The sequence below is a fragment of the Chionomys nivalis genome, chromosome 13 (genome assembly GCF_950005125.1).
Source record: "Chionomys nivalis chromosome 13, mChiNiv1.1, whole genome shotgun sequence".
Taxonomy (NCBI): domain Eukaryota; kingdom Metazoa; phylum Chordata; class Mammalia; order Rodentia; family Cricetidae; genus Chionomys; species Chionomys nivalis.
In genome coordinates this window covers 64664318-64682761 of record NC_080098.1, presented here as the reverse complement: position 1 = coordinate 64682761, position 18444 = coordinate 64664318, and the positions used below count along the sequence as shown (strand labels likewise).

Below are 18444 nucleotides of genomic sequence, written 5' to 3'. Positions count from 1 at the left end.
TGAAGACAAGGCTTTGTCTGGTCTCTAGTCCAAGTGAGGGCTAAAGACACTGTGATCCCAAGCCTGTAGAAAGATCTTGAGGTTAACCCCCAAGACCATGGACCTCGACCAGGATTGTAGCTCACATGGAGACTTTTAGCAATGGGTCCTCAACCACCTCAGAGTGCCATAGACTCCCTATGAGTCTTGGCTGATCTCTGTCCCTGTGACCACCAAATCACAAGCTGGGTCATTCATCGTTCAGGCTGCGGTGCTCTACTTTGATACTCCTCCCTGCTGGTCAGGGCCTGCTCAGGGTATGCATGACAGCAGTGAGATGGGCATAACTCAGGCACAGAACTGTTGAGAGACCAAAGAAGCAAGACGTAGCCACACAGCCCACTGTCACAGTGACAGGCGTCACCCCCAGCCACTCACCTCTTTTAGCTCCTGGGCCACGGACGTGAGGCGCTCATTCTCAGACTGAGTGTTGGTGAGGACATTGCGCAGCTGCTTCAGCTCTGTCTGCAGCTCCAGCACCTTCCGCACATAGTACTGCTCCTTGGAGGCTGACTCCTGGATCAGGCTCTCCTCCCGGCTCTCACCATCAGCAGCCACCTTCTTGTGGTTTGTGTGTGCCTGGCCAAATGCCTGCACGGAGAGAAAAGACATTCATGAGACAGGTGTCCTGGGGCCACAAAGCAATGGATACCCAAGATCACAAGAAACACAAAGGTCTTGACCTGTGCAGCAGTTCTGTGTTGTCATGTGTTAAAACACACACTGAGAGGCACACGGCAGGCACGTGTTTCACCACAGTGGAACTAAACTAGTCTTCGGAGCATTGTTATGTGGAAGGACAGAAAGGAAAATGAAGAATACAGGGTCACAAACATAGGTGGAACTTCCCACAGAAGGGACAAAGTCTGAGGCCTGATGATGTATACCAGCTGGAAAGTTCCCAGGACAAGGAAATAAGTGGTTTAGATTGTGGGCCTGGACAAGCTAATGGGAAACAACCCTAGAGCAGCACACCCAACATACATTCCAGGTTTACAAAATTGTACCAGCCATTACACGCAAAGGGTGAGGAGCCGCCCCATCCTGCACCTGATGTCAAATCATCCTTCGTTTCTTCTGGGACAAACCAGGGCTGGGCAACCAGAGTTCCTAGTCCTAAGAACAGGGCACAGTAACAACTAGCTAGAGTGACCACCTCAGGGTGCAGAGGCCCAGAGATGCGTGTATCTGCATGTTTCAGACACTGGTGTCAGGCCCTAGGACTCGGGAAGAAAACTTACCAAGTGAGAGCAACAAGTACTGGCCTTACCCACAGCCCAGGTCAGTCACCCACTGAGGCCAGCAGCTGTGCGGAATCCATACCCTACCTAGCCTGGCCCAGCCTGGCCTCTGTTACAGTCCACTGAGGGACTGTGCGTCTACTCTGCCTTCCTTTCCTGACTCTTCCTAGGACCCGTGGCTCATGGCAAGAACATTAGAGAAGAGTTACTGAAAAACAATAAAATGACGGTTTTCAGTCATTTTAAAAGAGAAAAGAACTATTTTCTTTCATTTCTTACTTCACAAGTCTAGGAACTCAATCCAAGAAAACAATGAGCAAAACATACAAAGCCACATTATACACGGAAGTTACTATGTTGAGCAGTTTCTAATACTAACACATAAAAATGCAGAAAGCAATTAATTTTCATCCTGATAGGGAACTGGCAGATTGGAGCAGGGTCTAATCTGAAGTATATGCTGTGTCCAAGATACTGTAGGAAGGCCTCACAATGGGCCAGAGGACATACAGCCCAATAAACCAGGGCTGGCACTGACGTGTGTATGGAGGGGGAGCCTAGGGCTCACAGTGTAACACTCCTGCAGTAGACTGTGGATTCCCTCTCAAGGTAGCCAAGCCTTACCCATATGCTCTTGGTCCTCCAACAGCATCCATTCTACACAAATCAAAGTAGTTCAACTTTGTGATTTCTAGTCTGTTTGCCTCCACGCTGATCCCAGGGAAGGACCAAGCCACACACTGCTACCTACACAGCACCTGACCCATGCTGCCTTTCCACCACAAAGCACACAGGGAACCAAAAACCAAGTCAGTCCCCAACTTGGGGCTCTGGGACTGAACTGAGGAGTCCAGCTCCTATGGCTGCCTGGGATACACTTGTCAACTTGGAGCTGGGGCAAGGAGTTTTCCCCAAAGTGTGATGGCTAAGCACTGTGATACAATATTCAAGCCCAGGCCTGCCAATCTGGGCCCCAACTTTTCCTCCACCCAAGCTACCAGCCTAGGGCACAGGAGCAGCCCTGGGCAGCTTTTCAAACACACTGTGATGGAGACATCTACCTCCAGCTGAGAAGACACACAGTCACAGGGACAGACTCCACTGCCCGTGTGGGAAACTAAAAACTGGAAAACATAGGAACAGTCTCTAGAACAGGGCTGGTAAAAACATGTGCCATCAAGTCTGACAACCTAAGACCCATGTGGCAGGAGAGAGCTGACTCCCAAAAGTTGTCCTATGACTTCTACATGCACACTATGGCATATGCATGCCAGGCATGTGGCATGTGCCTACATACATATGCAAACAAATGATTTTAAATATGATAAAGCAGTAAGCACCAGTTTTCCAGTCTGTGTACCAGGTAAAACGACAGGACGAGGGGATCCTACAATAACTCGCATCCCTTCAGAAGGAGCTTCAGGACATGGCACAGGGTAGAGGACTGAGGCACATGGCAGGACCTGGGGAAGAAGATGACTACAGACAGGGAAGAAGGGCAGAGGAAGCCAAGGAAAAGGACCATAGAGGAGAGCAGGAACAATCCCTGACAGTCTGAAAATAAGCCTGCTCCCACTAGCCAGATTCACAGGCATGAGGAGAAAATGTCTGGGGCCTGGCAGAATCAGCCTGGATTACACGCTGATTAGCATAGGAGAACGAAGCGTAAAGACAGACCATGAAAGGATTATCCGTTTCCAAGCCACTACATTCTAGAACAAAGCTCAGAACACATTAAGGGAAACAAACACATCCAGATGCCAACAGGTGATCTTCACAGTGAAGACCTAATGAAGAAAGGATCAGTAGACAGCACACAGCCCTGAGCGGCCCAGAAGAGCGGAGAAGCTGAGAGTCAAATACCAGAACCAAATCCTCAACTCAGAAGCAAAGAACAAAAAGAAGACATAAAAGATGCCAATAACCTTCTGGAGAAGGCAGGGTCAACAGCAGACACACTGTGCATCTGAAGAATTAAGCAACTCTAAAAGGCAGCCAAAGGAAGAGCTCAAATGAAACAAACCAACAAATAAGAAAGCATAGCCTAACAAACCTGAGAGAGCAACTGTTTCAAGGAGCGTATCTATCAACTCACAATGCCAAAGGTCCAGCAGCTTTTGGTAGAAAACTGACCAGTTCATTCTAAAACTCACACAGCAATTCAAAGGACCTAGAATGGACTAAATGACTTTGAAAGAGCAGGACTATCCCCACCTGCTCCCATGACCCAAAGGCACTTCACGAGACAGATTAGCTGACCCGACCAAGCTTTATGTGTGCTCTCCTCTCTCTCTCTCTCTCTCTCTCTCTCATACACACACACACACACAGAGAGAGAGAGAGAGAGAGAGAGAGAGAGAGAGAGAGAGAGGGAGAGAGAGAGAGAGAGAGAATCTTAGATCTGAGCATGGCAGTCAACAGCGAATGCATGTAAACCCATCTACCAGGAGGCTGAGGCAGGAAGATGGAACAGTATGTGCAATAGAGATGATCACAAGGGGCTGGGGAGATGGCTCAGTGGGTACAATACTGGTCATGTAATAATACAGACATGAGTTTGAATTGCTCAAAGCTACATAAAGGCCAGATGTGGCAATGTATCCATCTGTAATCCCAGCTTTCCATTATTTTAAAGTAAAGGGCCTTGAGAGATGGCTCAGTAAGTAAAAGCATTTGCCATTCAAGTCTGCTAACCTGAGTCCAGTCCCCAGAACCCACATAAATAAAGGTGGAAGGGGAAAGTCAGTTCTACAAAGTTGAACACACAAATACAATAGATTTAACAATTTTAAATAAATATGGTACATCAATAAAAAGAATTGATACATCAAGAAAGATATACCTCAAAATTACTCAGAGAAAAAAGATAGACTGTTCAATTCCCTTTATGTAAAAGTATAGAAATGCAAACCAAACAGAGGTTCAGTGGTTGGGGTGGAGAGGACTACAGAGGACACAGGACAAATTCATTACCTTGATTTTGCTGATGGTCTCATGAACATATGCTTATATGAAAATTTATACTGAATACCTTAACATGCATGAAGCTCACTAAAGTTGCCTAAGGAAACAGCAGAGTTGTTTCTGAAGTGCTGTGCCCTCACCTGGAGAGTGTGAACCTACCAGACATAGCCCATCCCTGTAGCTACCACCTCCAGCTAGGAGGATAAGGGTTAGAGAGGTGGCCGTGTCTGTCTTATCGTATTGCTTTTGACCCTTTCAGACCATACTGCATCCAATCTTAGGCAACCTTTCAAATCCACTCAAATCCTGTTGCACCCAGAATCATCCTCCCATCCTATTGGTTGTGCAGGGTCCCTTCCGTCCTTCCTTGAGGAAATGCTCCCTGGAAAGGAGTTCCTGTCTGACCTGAAGACTGGTGGGGAACAGCCATTGATGTTTTTGTAGATTTCCTGCCTCATCTTGTGGACCTTCTTAGGAGAGAGCCTTTGTCTACCACCCTGGTGTCAGGATCCTCCCCTGGACCACAGGCACAGCTTCTAACCTGCCCCTTCCACAAACTTCCCCAGCTGCTCCAAGGAAGGAAGACAGGGAAACAGAAGATCAGCTCTTCTCCAGTCTTAACCACAGGATGGTGGATGATCTGTGCTATGAGGAGCAGCAGTGATGTTGCTTATGGGCTATTCAGGCAGATTCAGTTCTCAACACAGGTTCTTGGCCCACATCCTGCCTGCTGCTCTGAAGCTGTCCAGGTTCAGCAAGACCCAACAAGGCCAGGAGAGATGAAGCATGAGGTCATGGCTAGTCAGATGCCTTTAAGAGAAACACAGCCCAAGTTTGCTTCTGTCCAACAGCAGCCCCCTGAGACGCTGGCTTCAAGGTCAGCTACACCCATGTAGCCATGGTGCAGTCATCTATGCCTACAAGAAACCAGGCCAATCATGACTTCAGCAGCAGGACCACCCTCAGAAATGCGACTTTACAGGATGCAGGACCTGTCAAATGTGGCTGGGATGGGAAAAGAGAAGCTCTGGGTAGGAGACAAAAATTACAGCAGCCCTAGCAAATTCCCAAATTGAGCATAGTGGGAATAGTGGCCTCGGGTAAAGGAACAGCATGAGCAGTGATGGGGGTAGAGGGTGAGGAGGACAAAAGGCTTGGGCAGTTGAAACTATACCCATGGAAGGAGGTCAGGGCAAGTGCAGCAGCAAGGCACAGGCTGGGGTTTATGCCAGGGCTCAATACCTGCTATCCTTGGAATCTGCCAGATGACTGCAGCCATAAAACAGGCATGCCCACTGAGTGGTGGTGGTGCACACCTTTAATTTCAGCACTTGGGAGGCAGAGACAGGTGGAACTCTGCTAGTTCCAGGACAGCCTGGTCTACAGAATGAGTTTCAGGACAGCCAAGGCTATACAAAGAAATTGTCTTGAAAAACCAAACCAAACAGACATGCCCTAAGCATTAGACTGTTTCATGGTGCCATGGTGTAAGGGGGCCGCATAAGCAGCCACTCTGCACACAAAAACTGAGGCAAAATAGGTTGAAGCATTTTGCCACAGGTGCTTGGTCTGGTTACACCATGGGGTGGTATAACACTGATAGAGAGCTGACAGGACAGGGCTTTGGAGTCCCATCCAAGAAATGCGTCTTTATCCCTCCACTTCTGGAAACCAAGCATCACAGCAAGGGAGGACAGACTCTGGATGCGTGTGGGAGGGAGCATACAAGCCCACCTGTGCCCAGAGTCTTAGGAAAGGACAACTAACATCATATGCTGCTTAGTTGACCCTCCTCTGAAATAGGACACAATAGTGCAGATGGGGGTCATGTTGAGAGTAGATTACAGTGTCCCTCAATTTCCTCACTGATAACTTGGGTTAATAATGTCTCCAGCCTGAGCTCACTGCTGAGAGAATTTAGGGTCAATAATTTTCTCATTAGAGACTGGGCAGCCTCTCAACTCCCTGAGCTCCACTGAGTCCCCAATAACAGAGCCTTCAAACACAACTTCAGGGAGTCATTCTCTGTTCTCGTCTCCCTCTTCTGGTGGCCCAGATGCAAGCATTATGTCTGACTCCAGACAGAGCAAGGGACTCATCTCTGGACCAGTGTCAGCATGCTGAGTGCTACCCTGTTCCCAACCCCAAGGATCTAGAATGAGGGCAGCACAATGTAGGCCACCAGCCCTCAGAATGGGTCCTTGCCCACAACAAATGCTCAAGTCCTGAACACAAAAAAAAAGAGGTTGAGAGTCAGCATCAGAAGCAGCACAGATATGGCCTGGCAGACACTTACTATGATTTTGAAATCAGGATCTCAGTGGCCCTAACTCCTGAAGGCTATCTAATAAGCTGGTCCCAATAAAGTTTTATTGTAAGATCGTGTTGTTTCCCCAGGAAGGGGTTTGCTGAGACCCAGTCTAGGCAGCAGTCCCATCCCCTCCCATGAGCAGAAGACCTGCAAAGCTCCCTACTGTCACCGGGGGGGCGGGGGGGGTGTCCAACAACCCTGAACAACTCTCAAGTGTAAGTGTTCCTTCCCTTGATCTGTTGAAGAAAACCTAAGTTCACTCTGGCAAGGCTGCATCCTCAGTCCTGTGCCTGGCAGAGAGTGGGAAACAAGCAGCTGGCCAGAACTTAGGAGGGTAGAGGAGGAAGTGAAGCCAAAGCACAAAAGGTAGGACTTGGTGGGGTTAGGAGACCCAGCTCCCCATGCCACCAGACAAATATCCCCATCCCTTCCTACTTAGCCATGTCTTACAGCCTTGTCCACAGACCAGCTGGGCAGAAGGCACTATTCCATTAGCACTTCCTGGCTGCAGAGGAGGAGAGTGAGCAGAGTGAGCAGGTATGTACACATCTGGAACTAGGCTGCCTGGGCCCATCTCCCATGATTCAGTGGGGGCACTCCTTGCTGAAACTGAAAACTGGGCTACAAGACTAAGTTCCCAAGGCTGGGTGTGAAGAAGCCCAGGACTGCGTTGAGAGAACATGGTACCAAGCCAGGGTTATCTACAACCAGCCTACTAACTAAAAGGATGAGGACTTGAAGACCAGTCCAGATCAGTGCCTACCCCACCCCTTTCTACCTTTCCACACATTTGGCCAAGTCCTACAGATCCCACAAGGTTCCTGCTCTAGAGTGAGCCAGAAGGGCTGCGTGGCTCCCTGCCAATGTCTACTGAAAGTTTCCTCATCTACAAAGGAAAGAAAGCCCCAACCATTACCAGAGAGTAATGTGGACATCTCACAAGGAGAGCGACTCTTCTGTACCAGCAGGACAGACTGACCCTTCAATCTGGAGAATACATTGGGGGCCTGGGGACAGGTGTAATCAGGACTGAGCACAAACCCTCTGCCACCCTACACACTATCCATGGGGGCCTGGCTCCCTGGAGAAGGCCTACACCAACAAGCCAGGGAAGGGTATCCCAAAGAATTCTTCTCCCTAAACCAGTTTGATCATTTGATGCAGCAGGCAGAAGACTTGCCAAACCAGGGGAGCCAGCCTCTGCAATCTAATGAGACAAGGCTTGTTCCAGGAAAGAGACTCCACAACAAAGCCAGGAGCCTCCAATCCTTTGTCTGGGCTGATTCAGTACCGCCTACCCACAGACTGTGGGTTCCACACTTATTCCGAAAGGGACACCACGCCTGCATCAGGCTGGGCCTGGAATCCCAGGAATCCCTAAGCTGTACCAGCTGCCCACCCTGGCACGCCTGCTGGGAAGGGCTCCCCTACCACCTGCTGAAATGGAGATGCTGTTGGTTCCTGGCAAGGGCTGGGGAAGCAGAGAGGTTTGCTTCTCATCCGATCCCCACATCCTGACCCTGCAGAGAAAGGGGACGTGAGAATAGTCCCATCACAGCACCTCTCTGTCTAGGCTTGTTAGAAATGCCTAGAGGCTGGCACATGCGTCCTGTCAACCTTTACCAATGGCAGTTAGTCGTACTTACTGCATTCCTGGCCTCTGATGGGCACCAGTAGCATAAATATTGTGCAGTGTCAGGATCCCCAGGACCCAGCCATTCAAAAGACACTGACTGACTGGTGGATTCACCACCCATTCACATTTGCAAGCCACTAGGCTACCACAAAGGGGAAGCCAGTGTCTTGAAGGCCTGGAAAAGAGCCGAGGTGGCTGGAAAGAAAAACATGGGCTTGGGACGCACTGTTCAAATGGGTCTGAGAGTCTTGTTCCATCCTGGGCAGCTCATGAAAATGCTGTGTCCTGCATTACCAGGATTCCAGGACACCAAATGGCATCAAATCTTATTAAAGTCAAGATGGTGCTCTGGATATTAAGCTAATATAAACGCAAGCTCAACACCATTCATTTAGAGATAAAGACTTAAAATATTAAGAGATTAAATCTATAATCAAAGTTTGATTAAACCTATGCTGTCTGGGAAAGGCTAGTATACAAATTAACAAGTAGGTAGAGGGACCAGTCAGGGACCTCCTCAATGACAATCAGGACTGTCAGAGACAGAAGTCTCCACAGCAGGACAGACACAATCTTCTTCCCAAACAGAGCTGTGTGCAAGAAAAACTATCAGAAGGAACTGTAAATGATGTAAGAGTAATCTAAAATAGGAAGAAACTGCTAGCATGTCCGTGTGCCACAGAGAACAAAATGTATTTTTCATGCTTGTATTATAATCTAAAACTGTTCTGAAAAAATGCAACAGAAAACTAAGCCAGCATGTACCCAAACACACAAAAATTAAAAAATAATCTCTTAATTACATCTGTATCAAGAAAGGCATACAGAACTAAACAACAGGAAACAGAGTAAATAAAAATAGAAACATCTTATCAACACTCAGGATAGTCTAGCTGGACTATGCAAGGGAAAGGCAGCCACTAAAAATAAACATGAATGATAAAAAGAGCTGTTCCTTAACTCTAAACAAAGTAGCAAGGCAAAGCCTCCACACAGCAGAGATGGACACAGAAAACAAAAGGCAAAGCAACCATGTTAGTGTGTCTTTTTACCCAGTTACAACTACTAAGGCTGACAAATGTGCAGCTACCTCCCCAGACTGAGGAGCTGAACACTGACAGCTTGATTCCAGCAGACATGTGAGAGCTGAGCTCCCACATCAATGGCACAATCTCCCTTCCTTGGGCAAGCCACGGGAGTCCACCTAGAGTCCCTGGCTACTACCACATTCATTCAAATGGAGGCATTGACAGGATCTCAGCAAATCTTCCCTTCCAAATGGCAGGTGCTTAGAGACCAATCCTATGCCGATACAGAACTGAAAACTCAGCAAACCCAATAAACAGAACCTGTTTTATGAATTATTCAGTCATCAGAAGACCATGCCCAGAACTCAAATATGAGATAAGCCAGTTCAGTTTTTAAAGTATGCATTCAGCATGTACTAAGAAACAAGACAGGCTGAGAAGCATAAGTAAACCACAATGTCAGGAGAACTACCAACTGCCACACATAAACTAACTGCTGAAAGGAACTGAGAAAAAGAATCTCTCCAAAAAACATGAGTTTAAAGTAAAATAAACAAATAAGAAATTTCCAAAGTAAATTGTTCATTTAGGAACACAAAATTTAAAAAATTATACTTATAACCTTTACCTCAAAGCACATACTCCACAGACATCAATTTCAGTAAAAACGACACTTGTTCAAGGAGGATTATAAACAAAAAAGGCTAAATATTAGTAAAGTAATTTAATCTCTCAGTGTCAGGCAAAGTTCTTTTAATATAGGCACCACAGCTAGAGAGTTTTGGATCCTTCAATGACTTCTTCATGTTGTGGAGAAATTTATTTAGAAAATTTTGCACACAAAAATTCTCCCCTTTCAGCCGGGCGATGGTGGCGCACGCCTTTAATCACAGCACTCGGGAGGCAGAGGCAGGCGGATCTCCGTGAGTTTGAGACCAGCCTGGTCTTACAGAGCTAGTTCCAGGACAGGCTCCAAAGCCACAGAGAAACCGTCTCGAAAAACCAAAAAAAAAAAAAAAAAAAAAAAAAAAATCTCCCCTTTCATTAAAAATATTTTTTGTATATGTTTTGTTTAATTGAGACAGGGTCTCCTGTATCCCAGGCTGGCCTCGAACTTGCTAAGTAGCCAACTAGGACTTTAAGTTTCCTGATTCTCCTTTTTCCATCTCCTAGGAGCTGGGTTACATACTAACCCCGACTGATGTGGTACTGCGGATGGAACCTAGGGCTTTGTGCATGTGGACAAGCATCTACCAACAGAGCTACAGCCTCAGGAGCCATGCAACCCAGATTTTTAAAGATAATAGCCCATTTATGAACACCCATCTTTTGAATTCAGGGAGGTTGAATCCAGTGTTTATAATTGTGAGAAAACTATCATTAACTACACACTAACACCCCTCTTCAGAGAGAAACCCTGTCTCCATTAGCAATAACTCTCCAGCTCTGCTTCCCCAAGTCAGGCAACCAACAATCTATCTTCTATTCTTATAAATTTGTCTATTTCTGGACATTTCATGTAACTCATACAATACTGGTCTTATGTGTTTTTTTCCCACTTAGCACATTTTTCAGGTCCATGCATGTTACAATTTTTATTAGTACTCTATTTCTTTTTATGGCTGTATGTTCCTATGGCACAGGCAGACCACATGTTTACCTACTGATCATGTGATGACCACTTGTGTTGTTTTCCCTTTGAGGCTATTATTAAGAATAATAGGACTATAGTCATTCATTTAAAAGTCTTCAGAGCAGGTGGATCTCTGTGCGTTCGAGGCCAGCCTGGTCTACAAGAGCTAGCTCCAGGGTAGACTCCAAAACTACAGAGAAACCCTGTCTCAAAAAACCAAAAAGAAAAAAAAAGTCTTCAGAGGATTTTTGTTTTTGTTTATTTGACATTTTTGCCTTTTAATATTTTGAGACAGGGTCTCTCTATGTAGGCCAAGCTGGCCTGAAGTTACTACGTAGCCCAGGCTGGTCTCCAACTGGCAATTCTGCTGCCCATCTCTTGAGTGTGGCAATTACAGGCATATGAGCCACCATGTCAGGTGCTTACCTAAAAATTTTTGTGTGGATGTATAATAAGTCTCTTGGTTCTCTGTCGTGGTTTGAGTGTGACCTGCTCCCCACAGGTTCGTGTGTCCTTAGCTGTTTGATGCTATTCGGGGAGGCTGTGGAACTTGTTAGAACATGGCCCATAACTGAAAGAAGAGGCTCACTGGTGGTGCAGGAGGTCCTTCTGTCTATGTGCTGCTTTCATCGGTTAATAAAGAACTGCTTTGAGCCTATGGCAGGGAAGAACAGAACTAGGTGTCTGTGGGAGGAGCTAGGTTATATGCTAGGAGGAAAAAGGGCAGAGTGGGAGAAGCCATGGATCCTCCGCCTGAGACACAGGTAAACCACAGCCATGTGGTGATACACAGATTAATGGAGATGGGTTGAATTGGGATATAGGAATTAGCCGGTGGGAAGTTGAAGCTAATGGGCCAAGCAGTGATTTGATTAATACAGTTTCTGTATGATTATTTCAGGGCTAAACTAGCCGGCTGGCTGGGATGAACAAGCGGCCCCCTACCTCCTACACACTGGGGCACAGGGCTTGGTGATAATCCACCTCTGCTTCAGGTCAGAGATCTCTCTGCTTCTCAATCTGCTAAAATGTGACCAGCTTGTGCTACAAGCTCCTGCCACCAAGTGTGAAGACACAGCTATCATGCCTTTCTATCCCGTTGGAACCATGAGCCAAAAAATAAATTCCTTCTCTCCTAAACTGTCTAGTCAGGCATTCTACCAAGTAGACAAAAAAAGGAACTAATGCATCACACGCCTGGAAGGGAATTCGAGGCCACACAGTAGTTCCGGGATGACTTTCTTTTCTTTTTTTTTGTTTTTGTTTCTTTGGTTTTTTTTTCAAGACAGGGTTTCTCTGTAGCTTTGGAGCCTGTCCTGGAGCTAGCTCTTGTAGACCAGGGGGGTATCGAACTCACAGAGATCCACCTGCCTCTGCCTCCCGAGTGCTGGGATTAAAGGCGTGCGTGGGGTTTCTCTGTGTAGCCTTGGCTGTTCTGGAACTTGCTCTGTAGGCAGACTAGCCTCAAACTCACAGAGATCTGCCTGCCTCTATCTCCGAGTACTGGGATTAAAGGCATGTGCCACCACTGCCCAGCTCAGGATGGCTTTCTTCAAGGAACCAAACTGTTTCCCAAGGGCTACTCCACAGTACACTCCCTTCTAGTCTGTCCACATACTTGCCACCTTTGTTGTCTGCCTATGACAACCACCATAGTGGTGTGAGGTCTCTTTTCATTTATTGTTAGTAACAATGGCGGCTACCAATGTGTAGGTCTCCTACGATATAATACTGCTCTCAATCCCTGCCACAAGATTCTAAGAACTCATGTTCCCATTTTAGGGATGAAGAAATCCAGGTTCCCAGTGGTCAAGACTGTGACAGGGAGGAAGGACAATTAGACCAGAGCTGTCTCACTCCCAACTGCTGTCCCCTTCCTCAGCACTGATGAGGAAGGATGTGCACACACCTTGATTCCCAGGAATAAGGAAGATGCTCAGAGAGACACCCAGTGAAGGTCCTAACAGCTTTTACAGCCTTCATTTGTCAGAATCATGAAAACCATCCATGGAAAAGGCAAACTGATAAGAACAGCTGCATGTGAAGCCAGCAGTAATGCCAGGGGCCCACAGTGAGGAAAGTGAGGACAGTACTCTGCACATTGCTGTGCTATCAGCTGGGCTTCCACCCACACACTGTCCATCCATTCCACCCAGAAGATAAGAGCACTTGCCATCCACTAAGCATTCCAAAGCCCCATGGTGAAAATGACCCAAATAAGGTCTATCTGACACTGGGTGAGGAAGGTATAATACACCCCAGGTGATCACCATGCAGCAAGAAGTGTGAACAACCTAAGACACTACAATAAGGATCAACCTGACAACGTAAATACCATGAGCACACCCAAAACAGACAATATGTGGCTTCGTGGGAAACACTGAAAGTGAGCAAGATCAGCCCAGGGTGTCAGCAACTCATGAAGGCAGAAAGCAGACACGGGCTTTCTCATTGGTTGCATTCACTGCAATGAACAACAGAGCCATATAATTACAATCTGGGTACTTTCAGTAAGTCTTACACACCAATGAAAGCTTACTTTAACTTTAAAAATGAACACGGGGTAGGAAGTAGAGAGATGGCTCAGGAGTTAAGAACACTTGTTCATGCAGAAGACCTGGGTAAAGTTCCCAGCACCCACTTGACAACTAACAACCAATTATAAATACAGTTCCAGAGTATCTGGCACTCTCAGCTGAGCAGTGGTGGCGCACACCTTTAATCCCAGCACTCAGGAGGCAGAGGCAGGTGGATCTTTGTGAGTTCAAGGCCAGCCTGGTCTACAGAGCAAGTTCCAGTACAGGCTTCAAAGCTACAGAGAAACTGTCTCAAAATAAAAATAAAAATAACCTGGGACAGTGAGATGGTTCGGTAAGGGTACCTGTCACCACCAAACTTGATGACCTGAGTTTGATCCCCAGAACCCACATGACAGAAGGAGACCAGCTCAAGTTGTTGTCCTCCTACCTCCACACACATGTATATACATTGTGTACATTATATATACACATACATAAATGTAAAAAGAATTTTTTAAATAAAAATACTAACCCAACCATAGGGACTGGATATCTAAAGTGTTCCCAGAACACACAGTAGGCACACTAGAGCATGGAGCATAGAGCTGCGGACACTCCAGCTCCTGGAGAGGAAAAAGAAAGGGAGCAGAATTGCAGGTGACCAGCGACAGTGCATTTGAATGCCTGTGCACTATGTAATTATAGTTTAAAGGTTAATAAAACCCCAAGCCAAACAAACTTAAAGTTTGAATCCACTCCACGGAATTCAATTACCTATGATTAATGAAACAGATGGCACCACAGACAAGATGAAAGATCCCATTACCATGAATGCACTTTCAACAAAAACCTGATATAAGAACACAGAAACAGCTGGGTGTAGTGGTGCAGGACTTTAATCCCAGCACTCAGAAGGCAGAGACATGAAGATCTCTGAGAGTTTGGGACCAGCCTGGTCAATATAGCAAGTTCTAGACCAGCCAGAACTAACAGTGACACCCTATCTCAAAAACAGCTCAGAACTGCTGGGCGAAGGTAGTGCATGCCTTTAATTCCAGCACTCAGGAGGCAGAGGCAGGTTAATCTCTGAATTCAAGGCGAGCCTAGTCTACAGAACATTCCAGAACAGCTCCAAAGCTACACAGAGAAACCCGGTTCAAAAAACAAAAAACAAAAACAGCACAGAACCAGGTATGGGAGGCAGGAATAGAAGGGTTTTAAGTTTGAATTCAACTAATGAGAGATGCCATCTCAAAAAAAAAAAAAATCAAAAAACAGACTGGACAGGTAATGGTGCCAAAAAATGGACTGCAGGGTTACGGTACACAATGTGCACAAACTCACCCCATAACAGACGCACAGACAGCTACAAAGCATCAGCAGAAAGAACCTCAGATTGAACTATGCACAGATCAGGATGCAACATAGAGTTAGAGGGCAGAGCTCCTGCCTAGTCCATCCCAGTACAACCTGGAAGGCCTAAGGCTGGACTCAGGTGGGCAGAAAGTACAGTGGAAGGTGGGACTCTAAACACATCAGGAGCAGATTCTGAGGTATCTTTACTGGCTTTGCTAAATTGAGGTGTTCCCTCCCAACCTCCAGTCACATCAACTCCACCAGTCTTGGGTTGCTACATATGAAGACAACTCAGGCTATAAGTGCAGCTTATTCCAGCTCTGGTGAAGGTCCAGACCACAAGAGTGGTCCCAAAGAAGAAAAGCAATAATCTTCAGGGTCACTACACTTTACAGCTTGCCCTGACAGAAGTTCGCTAGCTTCCCACAGGAATACTAGCCCCTTCTAGATCTGAGAAAACAACTTTGACAACACTTGTCTCCAAACAAGTTTCCCCAAGAGAGGCTGAGAGAAAGAACAGAAAGTCTGAGACTCGTGAGGCAGAAGGCACAGAGCCTGACCAACTCCCGCTTGTTTCACAGAATCCTTTGGGGAATAGGAAATGTCTATTCCCAGAGCAGGCACACCTGTGGTGTGGCCTGGATCCTGGGAAGCTTGGACTTGGCTGCAGGACAGCCAGTTTCAGATGAAGCAAAACAAGCCCCGAGGGTCCTGAGCTTCAGCCTACTTCCCACAGAAAAATCACTTCCCTTTTGACACCTAGCCCTGCCTCCCTAGACACAAGGTAAAGGGCAACAGCAGGAAGCGAAGGCACTTCCTCACCGGTGGAGGGGAAAGGAGCTGTGGCATCCCCTAAGCCTGCTGCTCATGCCCAACACACACCACCACGGGGGCTGAGAAGAACCACACTTTGAGTAGTCCTCTGGTCACGGTAGCACAGCAGAGCAGAAAGTACTGGGTGTGACCCCTCACAAGAGGGAGCTACTGTGTGTACCACTGTGTGTCTCAACTTTTAAAACAAGAACTAGGGCTGGAGAGATGGCTTGATGCGTGTACTGCTCTTGCAAAGAACCTGAGTTCTGTTCCCAGCACCACATCAGGCAGTTCACAACTGCCTGTAAGTCCAGCTCAGCTCTTCTTGTTACCCTAGGCAACCATGCTCGCATACACATACCAAAACAGAGAGAGAGAGAGAGAGAGAGAGAGAGAGAGAGAGACAGATAGACAAAGTCAGAATTTTTTTTTATTATTTGTCTTTTGAGACAGGGTTTCTCTGTGCAGCCTTGGCTGTTCTGGAACTCACGCTACAGACCAGGCTGGCCTTGAAATCACAGATCCACCTGCCACTGCCTCCCAAGTGCCTAGATTAAAGGTACGTACCACCACTGTCTGGTCAGACACATATAATTAAAAAATAAAATCTTTTTAAATTTGTATTTATTTAGTTGATGTACATGGGTGCTTTCTCTGTATGTATATCTGTGTACCACATGTATACCTGGCACCCCCAGAGGCCAGAAAAGGGCATCAGAACCCCTGGGACTGGAGTTACAGACAGTTGTGAGCTTCCATGTGGGTGCTAGAAACTAAAACTGGGTCCTCTAGAAGAGCAGGCAGTGCTCTTAATCATGAAGCTTCTCTTCAACACCAATAAAATGAACCTTTAAAACAATGAAGGCTAACAGGCATCTGAATAGCAGTCCACCATAACAGACATCCTCTGGGGTCAATGGTAGCCCTAAAAACACAGCCTGGTTTAAAACCGGTTTTCCCTCACACTCACTCCAACAATGAGCAGCAGGTCTCCTAACAGCCTCTAAGGAAGGCCTTCCAAGATCATATATGAATAAAAACTTTCTGGATAGTTGGAAAGAGCCCTACAACTTCCCTCCTGCATTTCAATCAGGCCACACCTCTGAACCAGGGTGCCAACTGAGGTCCAAAAGGGACATGATACAACTCCTGCCAAGAGCAGTGGCCACTGTCTTACCAGTATGGAGAGTCAGGCAGTTCTATAAAGAAGCACTTAGCCTCAGAGCCTCCTCCATGAAGTGGACCTGCATGTTGGAGTCCCTTTCAAACCCCCTGCACACTTCTGGAAGCGGCACCGCCCTCCACCTTCCTCCTGGGAACCTGTATATGAGGAGCTTCTGAGCATAGTTCAGGACACAGGATTGGTCAGGGTCAGCAGGGAGGGCTAGATCTGCTTAGGCAGTGATGCAAAGTGCAGCAGCAATCCCAAACAGCAGAATGCCCTCTAAGCCCACACTACCCTCAACCAGTGCAGAAACTGAGCCAGGACCATCCCGACAAAACACAGTGAGGCAATAATGCACTACAATGTGAGAAGTTTGTACCTACCCTCAGCAGGTACAGAAATGGAGGGGGATGCCTGTCGCAACAGGTTAAAAAACTCAGGAAAGATACAGGTAACGAATGGGTGACAGGTATGAGGAGGACACAGTTATGTGACAGACCCCACACTCAGTGGCAGGTGGAGATGGGAAGTCCCAGATGATGGAGACACAGGGTGGGCTGGGTAGGCTGGCCTTGAAAGAAGGGCATCTCCTCTTTCCTACCCTATCACTAAACATTCACCCTAGTGACTGAGCATCAGGAGGAGCTCCCAGACTAGGACTCTTCTAGGTCTCTCTTTTCTACCAGGCATGTCCCAGGCTCATGCACATTCCTAGACAGCCCTTGGTATCCACAGGCCAAATCACAATCATTGGATAATGTTGGCAAGTTTCAGATACCTAGCAACTGAATTCCCACTTAGATCCCTAGGATTAGTTTAGAAGCATTAATACTACTGAGGATTTAATCACTCTAGGTGTGGTCTGAGTTTTGGAAAATTTAAGTCCCACGTGATCTGTATGTAGGCAGTTTTGAGCAACCAGACCTGCGAAATCCCATCAAGGGACACAGAAACATCATGGGAGACTCTACCACACCCCTGCCCCACCCCAGCCAGCTGTTCACCCCAACTCCTACTGTGTGAGAAGGTTCTAAGGAGGACTGATCAACTCCTTCCACCATTGTTTAATGACTTCCTGAGCAGGCGTGGGCAATGCAGGGCACAGGGGCTCCAGAGACAGCATGGGACAGGGGTTCATCAGGTGTCTTGCACAAGAGAACCTTACCTCCCATCTTACAGGCAAGCAAACTAGGGCTCGGAAGGCCAGACAGTTCACCTCAAAGCATCACCAGGGGTGTTTTTACTATCAAAAAGCAGCAAAGTCCCTATAAGAAAGAATAAAGGCTTCCAGGAAGTCAGGAGCAGTGTGGGCACAATGACCACCTACAGAGCTCTGCCTCACCCCATAGTCTAGCAGGCCTCAATCATCTATCACATGGTAGGCGTTCAGGAGGCCCACCAAACCCAGGTCTCGCCAAAAATACATCATCCTGCCCACAGCAAGAAGCTGAGGCAGCCACCAAATGGGAGCCCCATGCTTATGACTGTGAGGATCATTAGGGCCAGAATCCTGGAGGCACCCCAAAACAGCATAGAGCTGCAGTGCTTGTCTCTGGGCCTTGTCTGTGTTGGACCCCTTCCACTCCCCCTGAGGTCTGTGTCAATCCACAGGGGCCATTCCATTGCCAACTGAGAACCCCAGCTGCCCTGGGCAGCGTCCAAATGTTAAGCTGCTTTTAGAAAAGTGGGGATTCATCCCTGGGCAGAAGGGATTTAGCCAGAATTGGGCGCCATTTAGA

General features: G+C 47.1%; 1 protein-coding gene across 2 annotated transcripts in view; it reads right to left on the bottom strand.

Moving 5' to 3' along the window:
* Nucleotides 1–18444, bottom strand: part of Bicd2 (BICD cargo adaptor 2) — a 47742-nt gene that overhangs the window by 17251 nt on the left and 12047 nt on the right. For both annotated transcript variants that reach the window (XM_057787337.1, XM_057787338.1), the window contains exon 2: nt 418–630. In XM_057787337.1, the coding sequence (XP_057643320.1) occupies nt 418–630 (213 nt within the window). The remainder of the gene's footprint in view (nt 1–417; nt 631–18444) is intronic.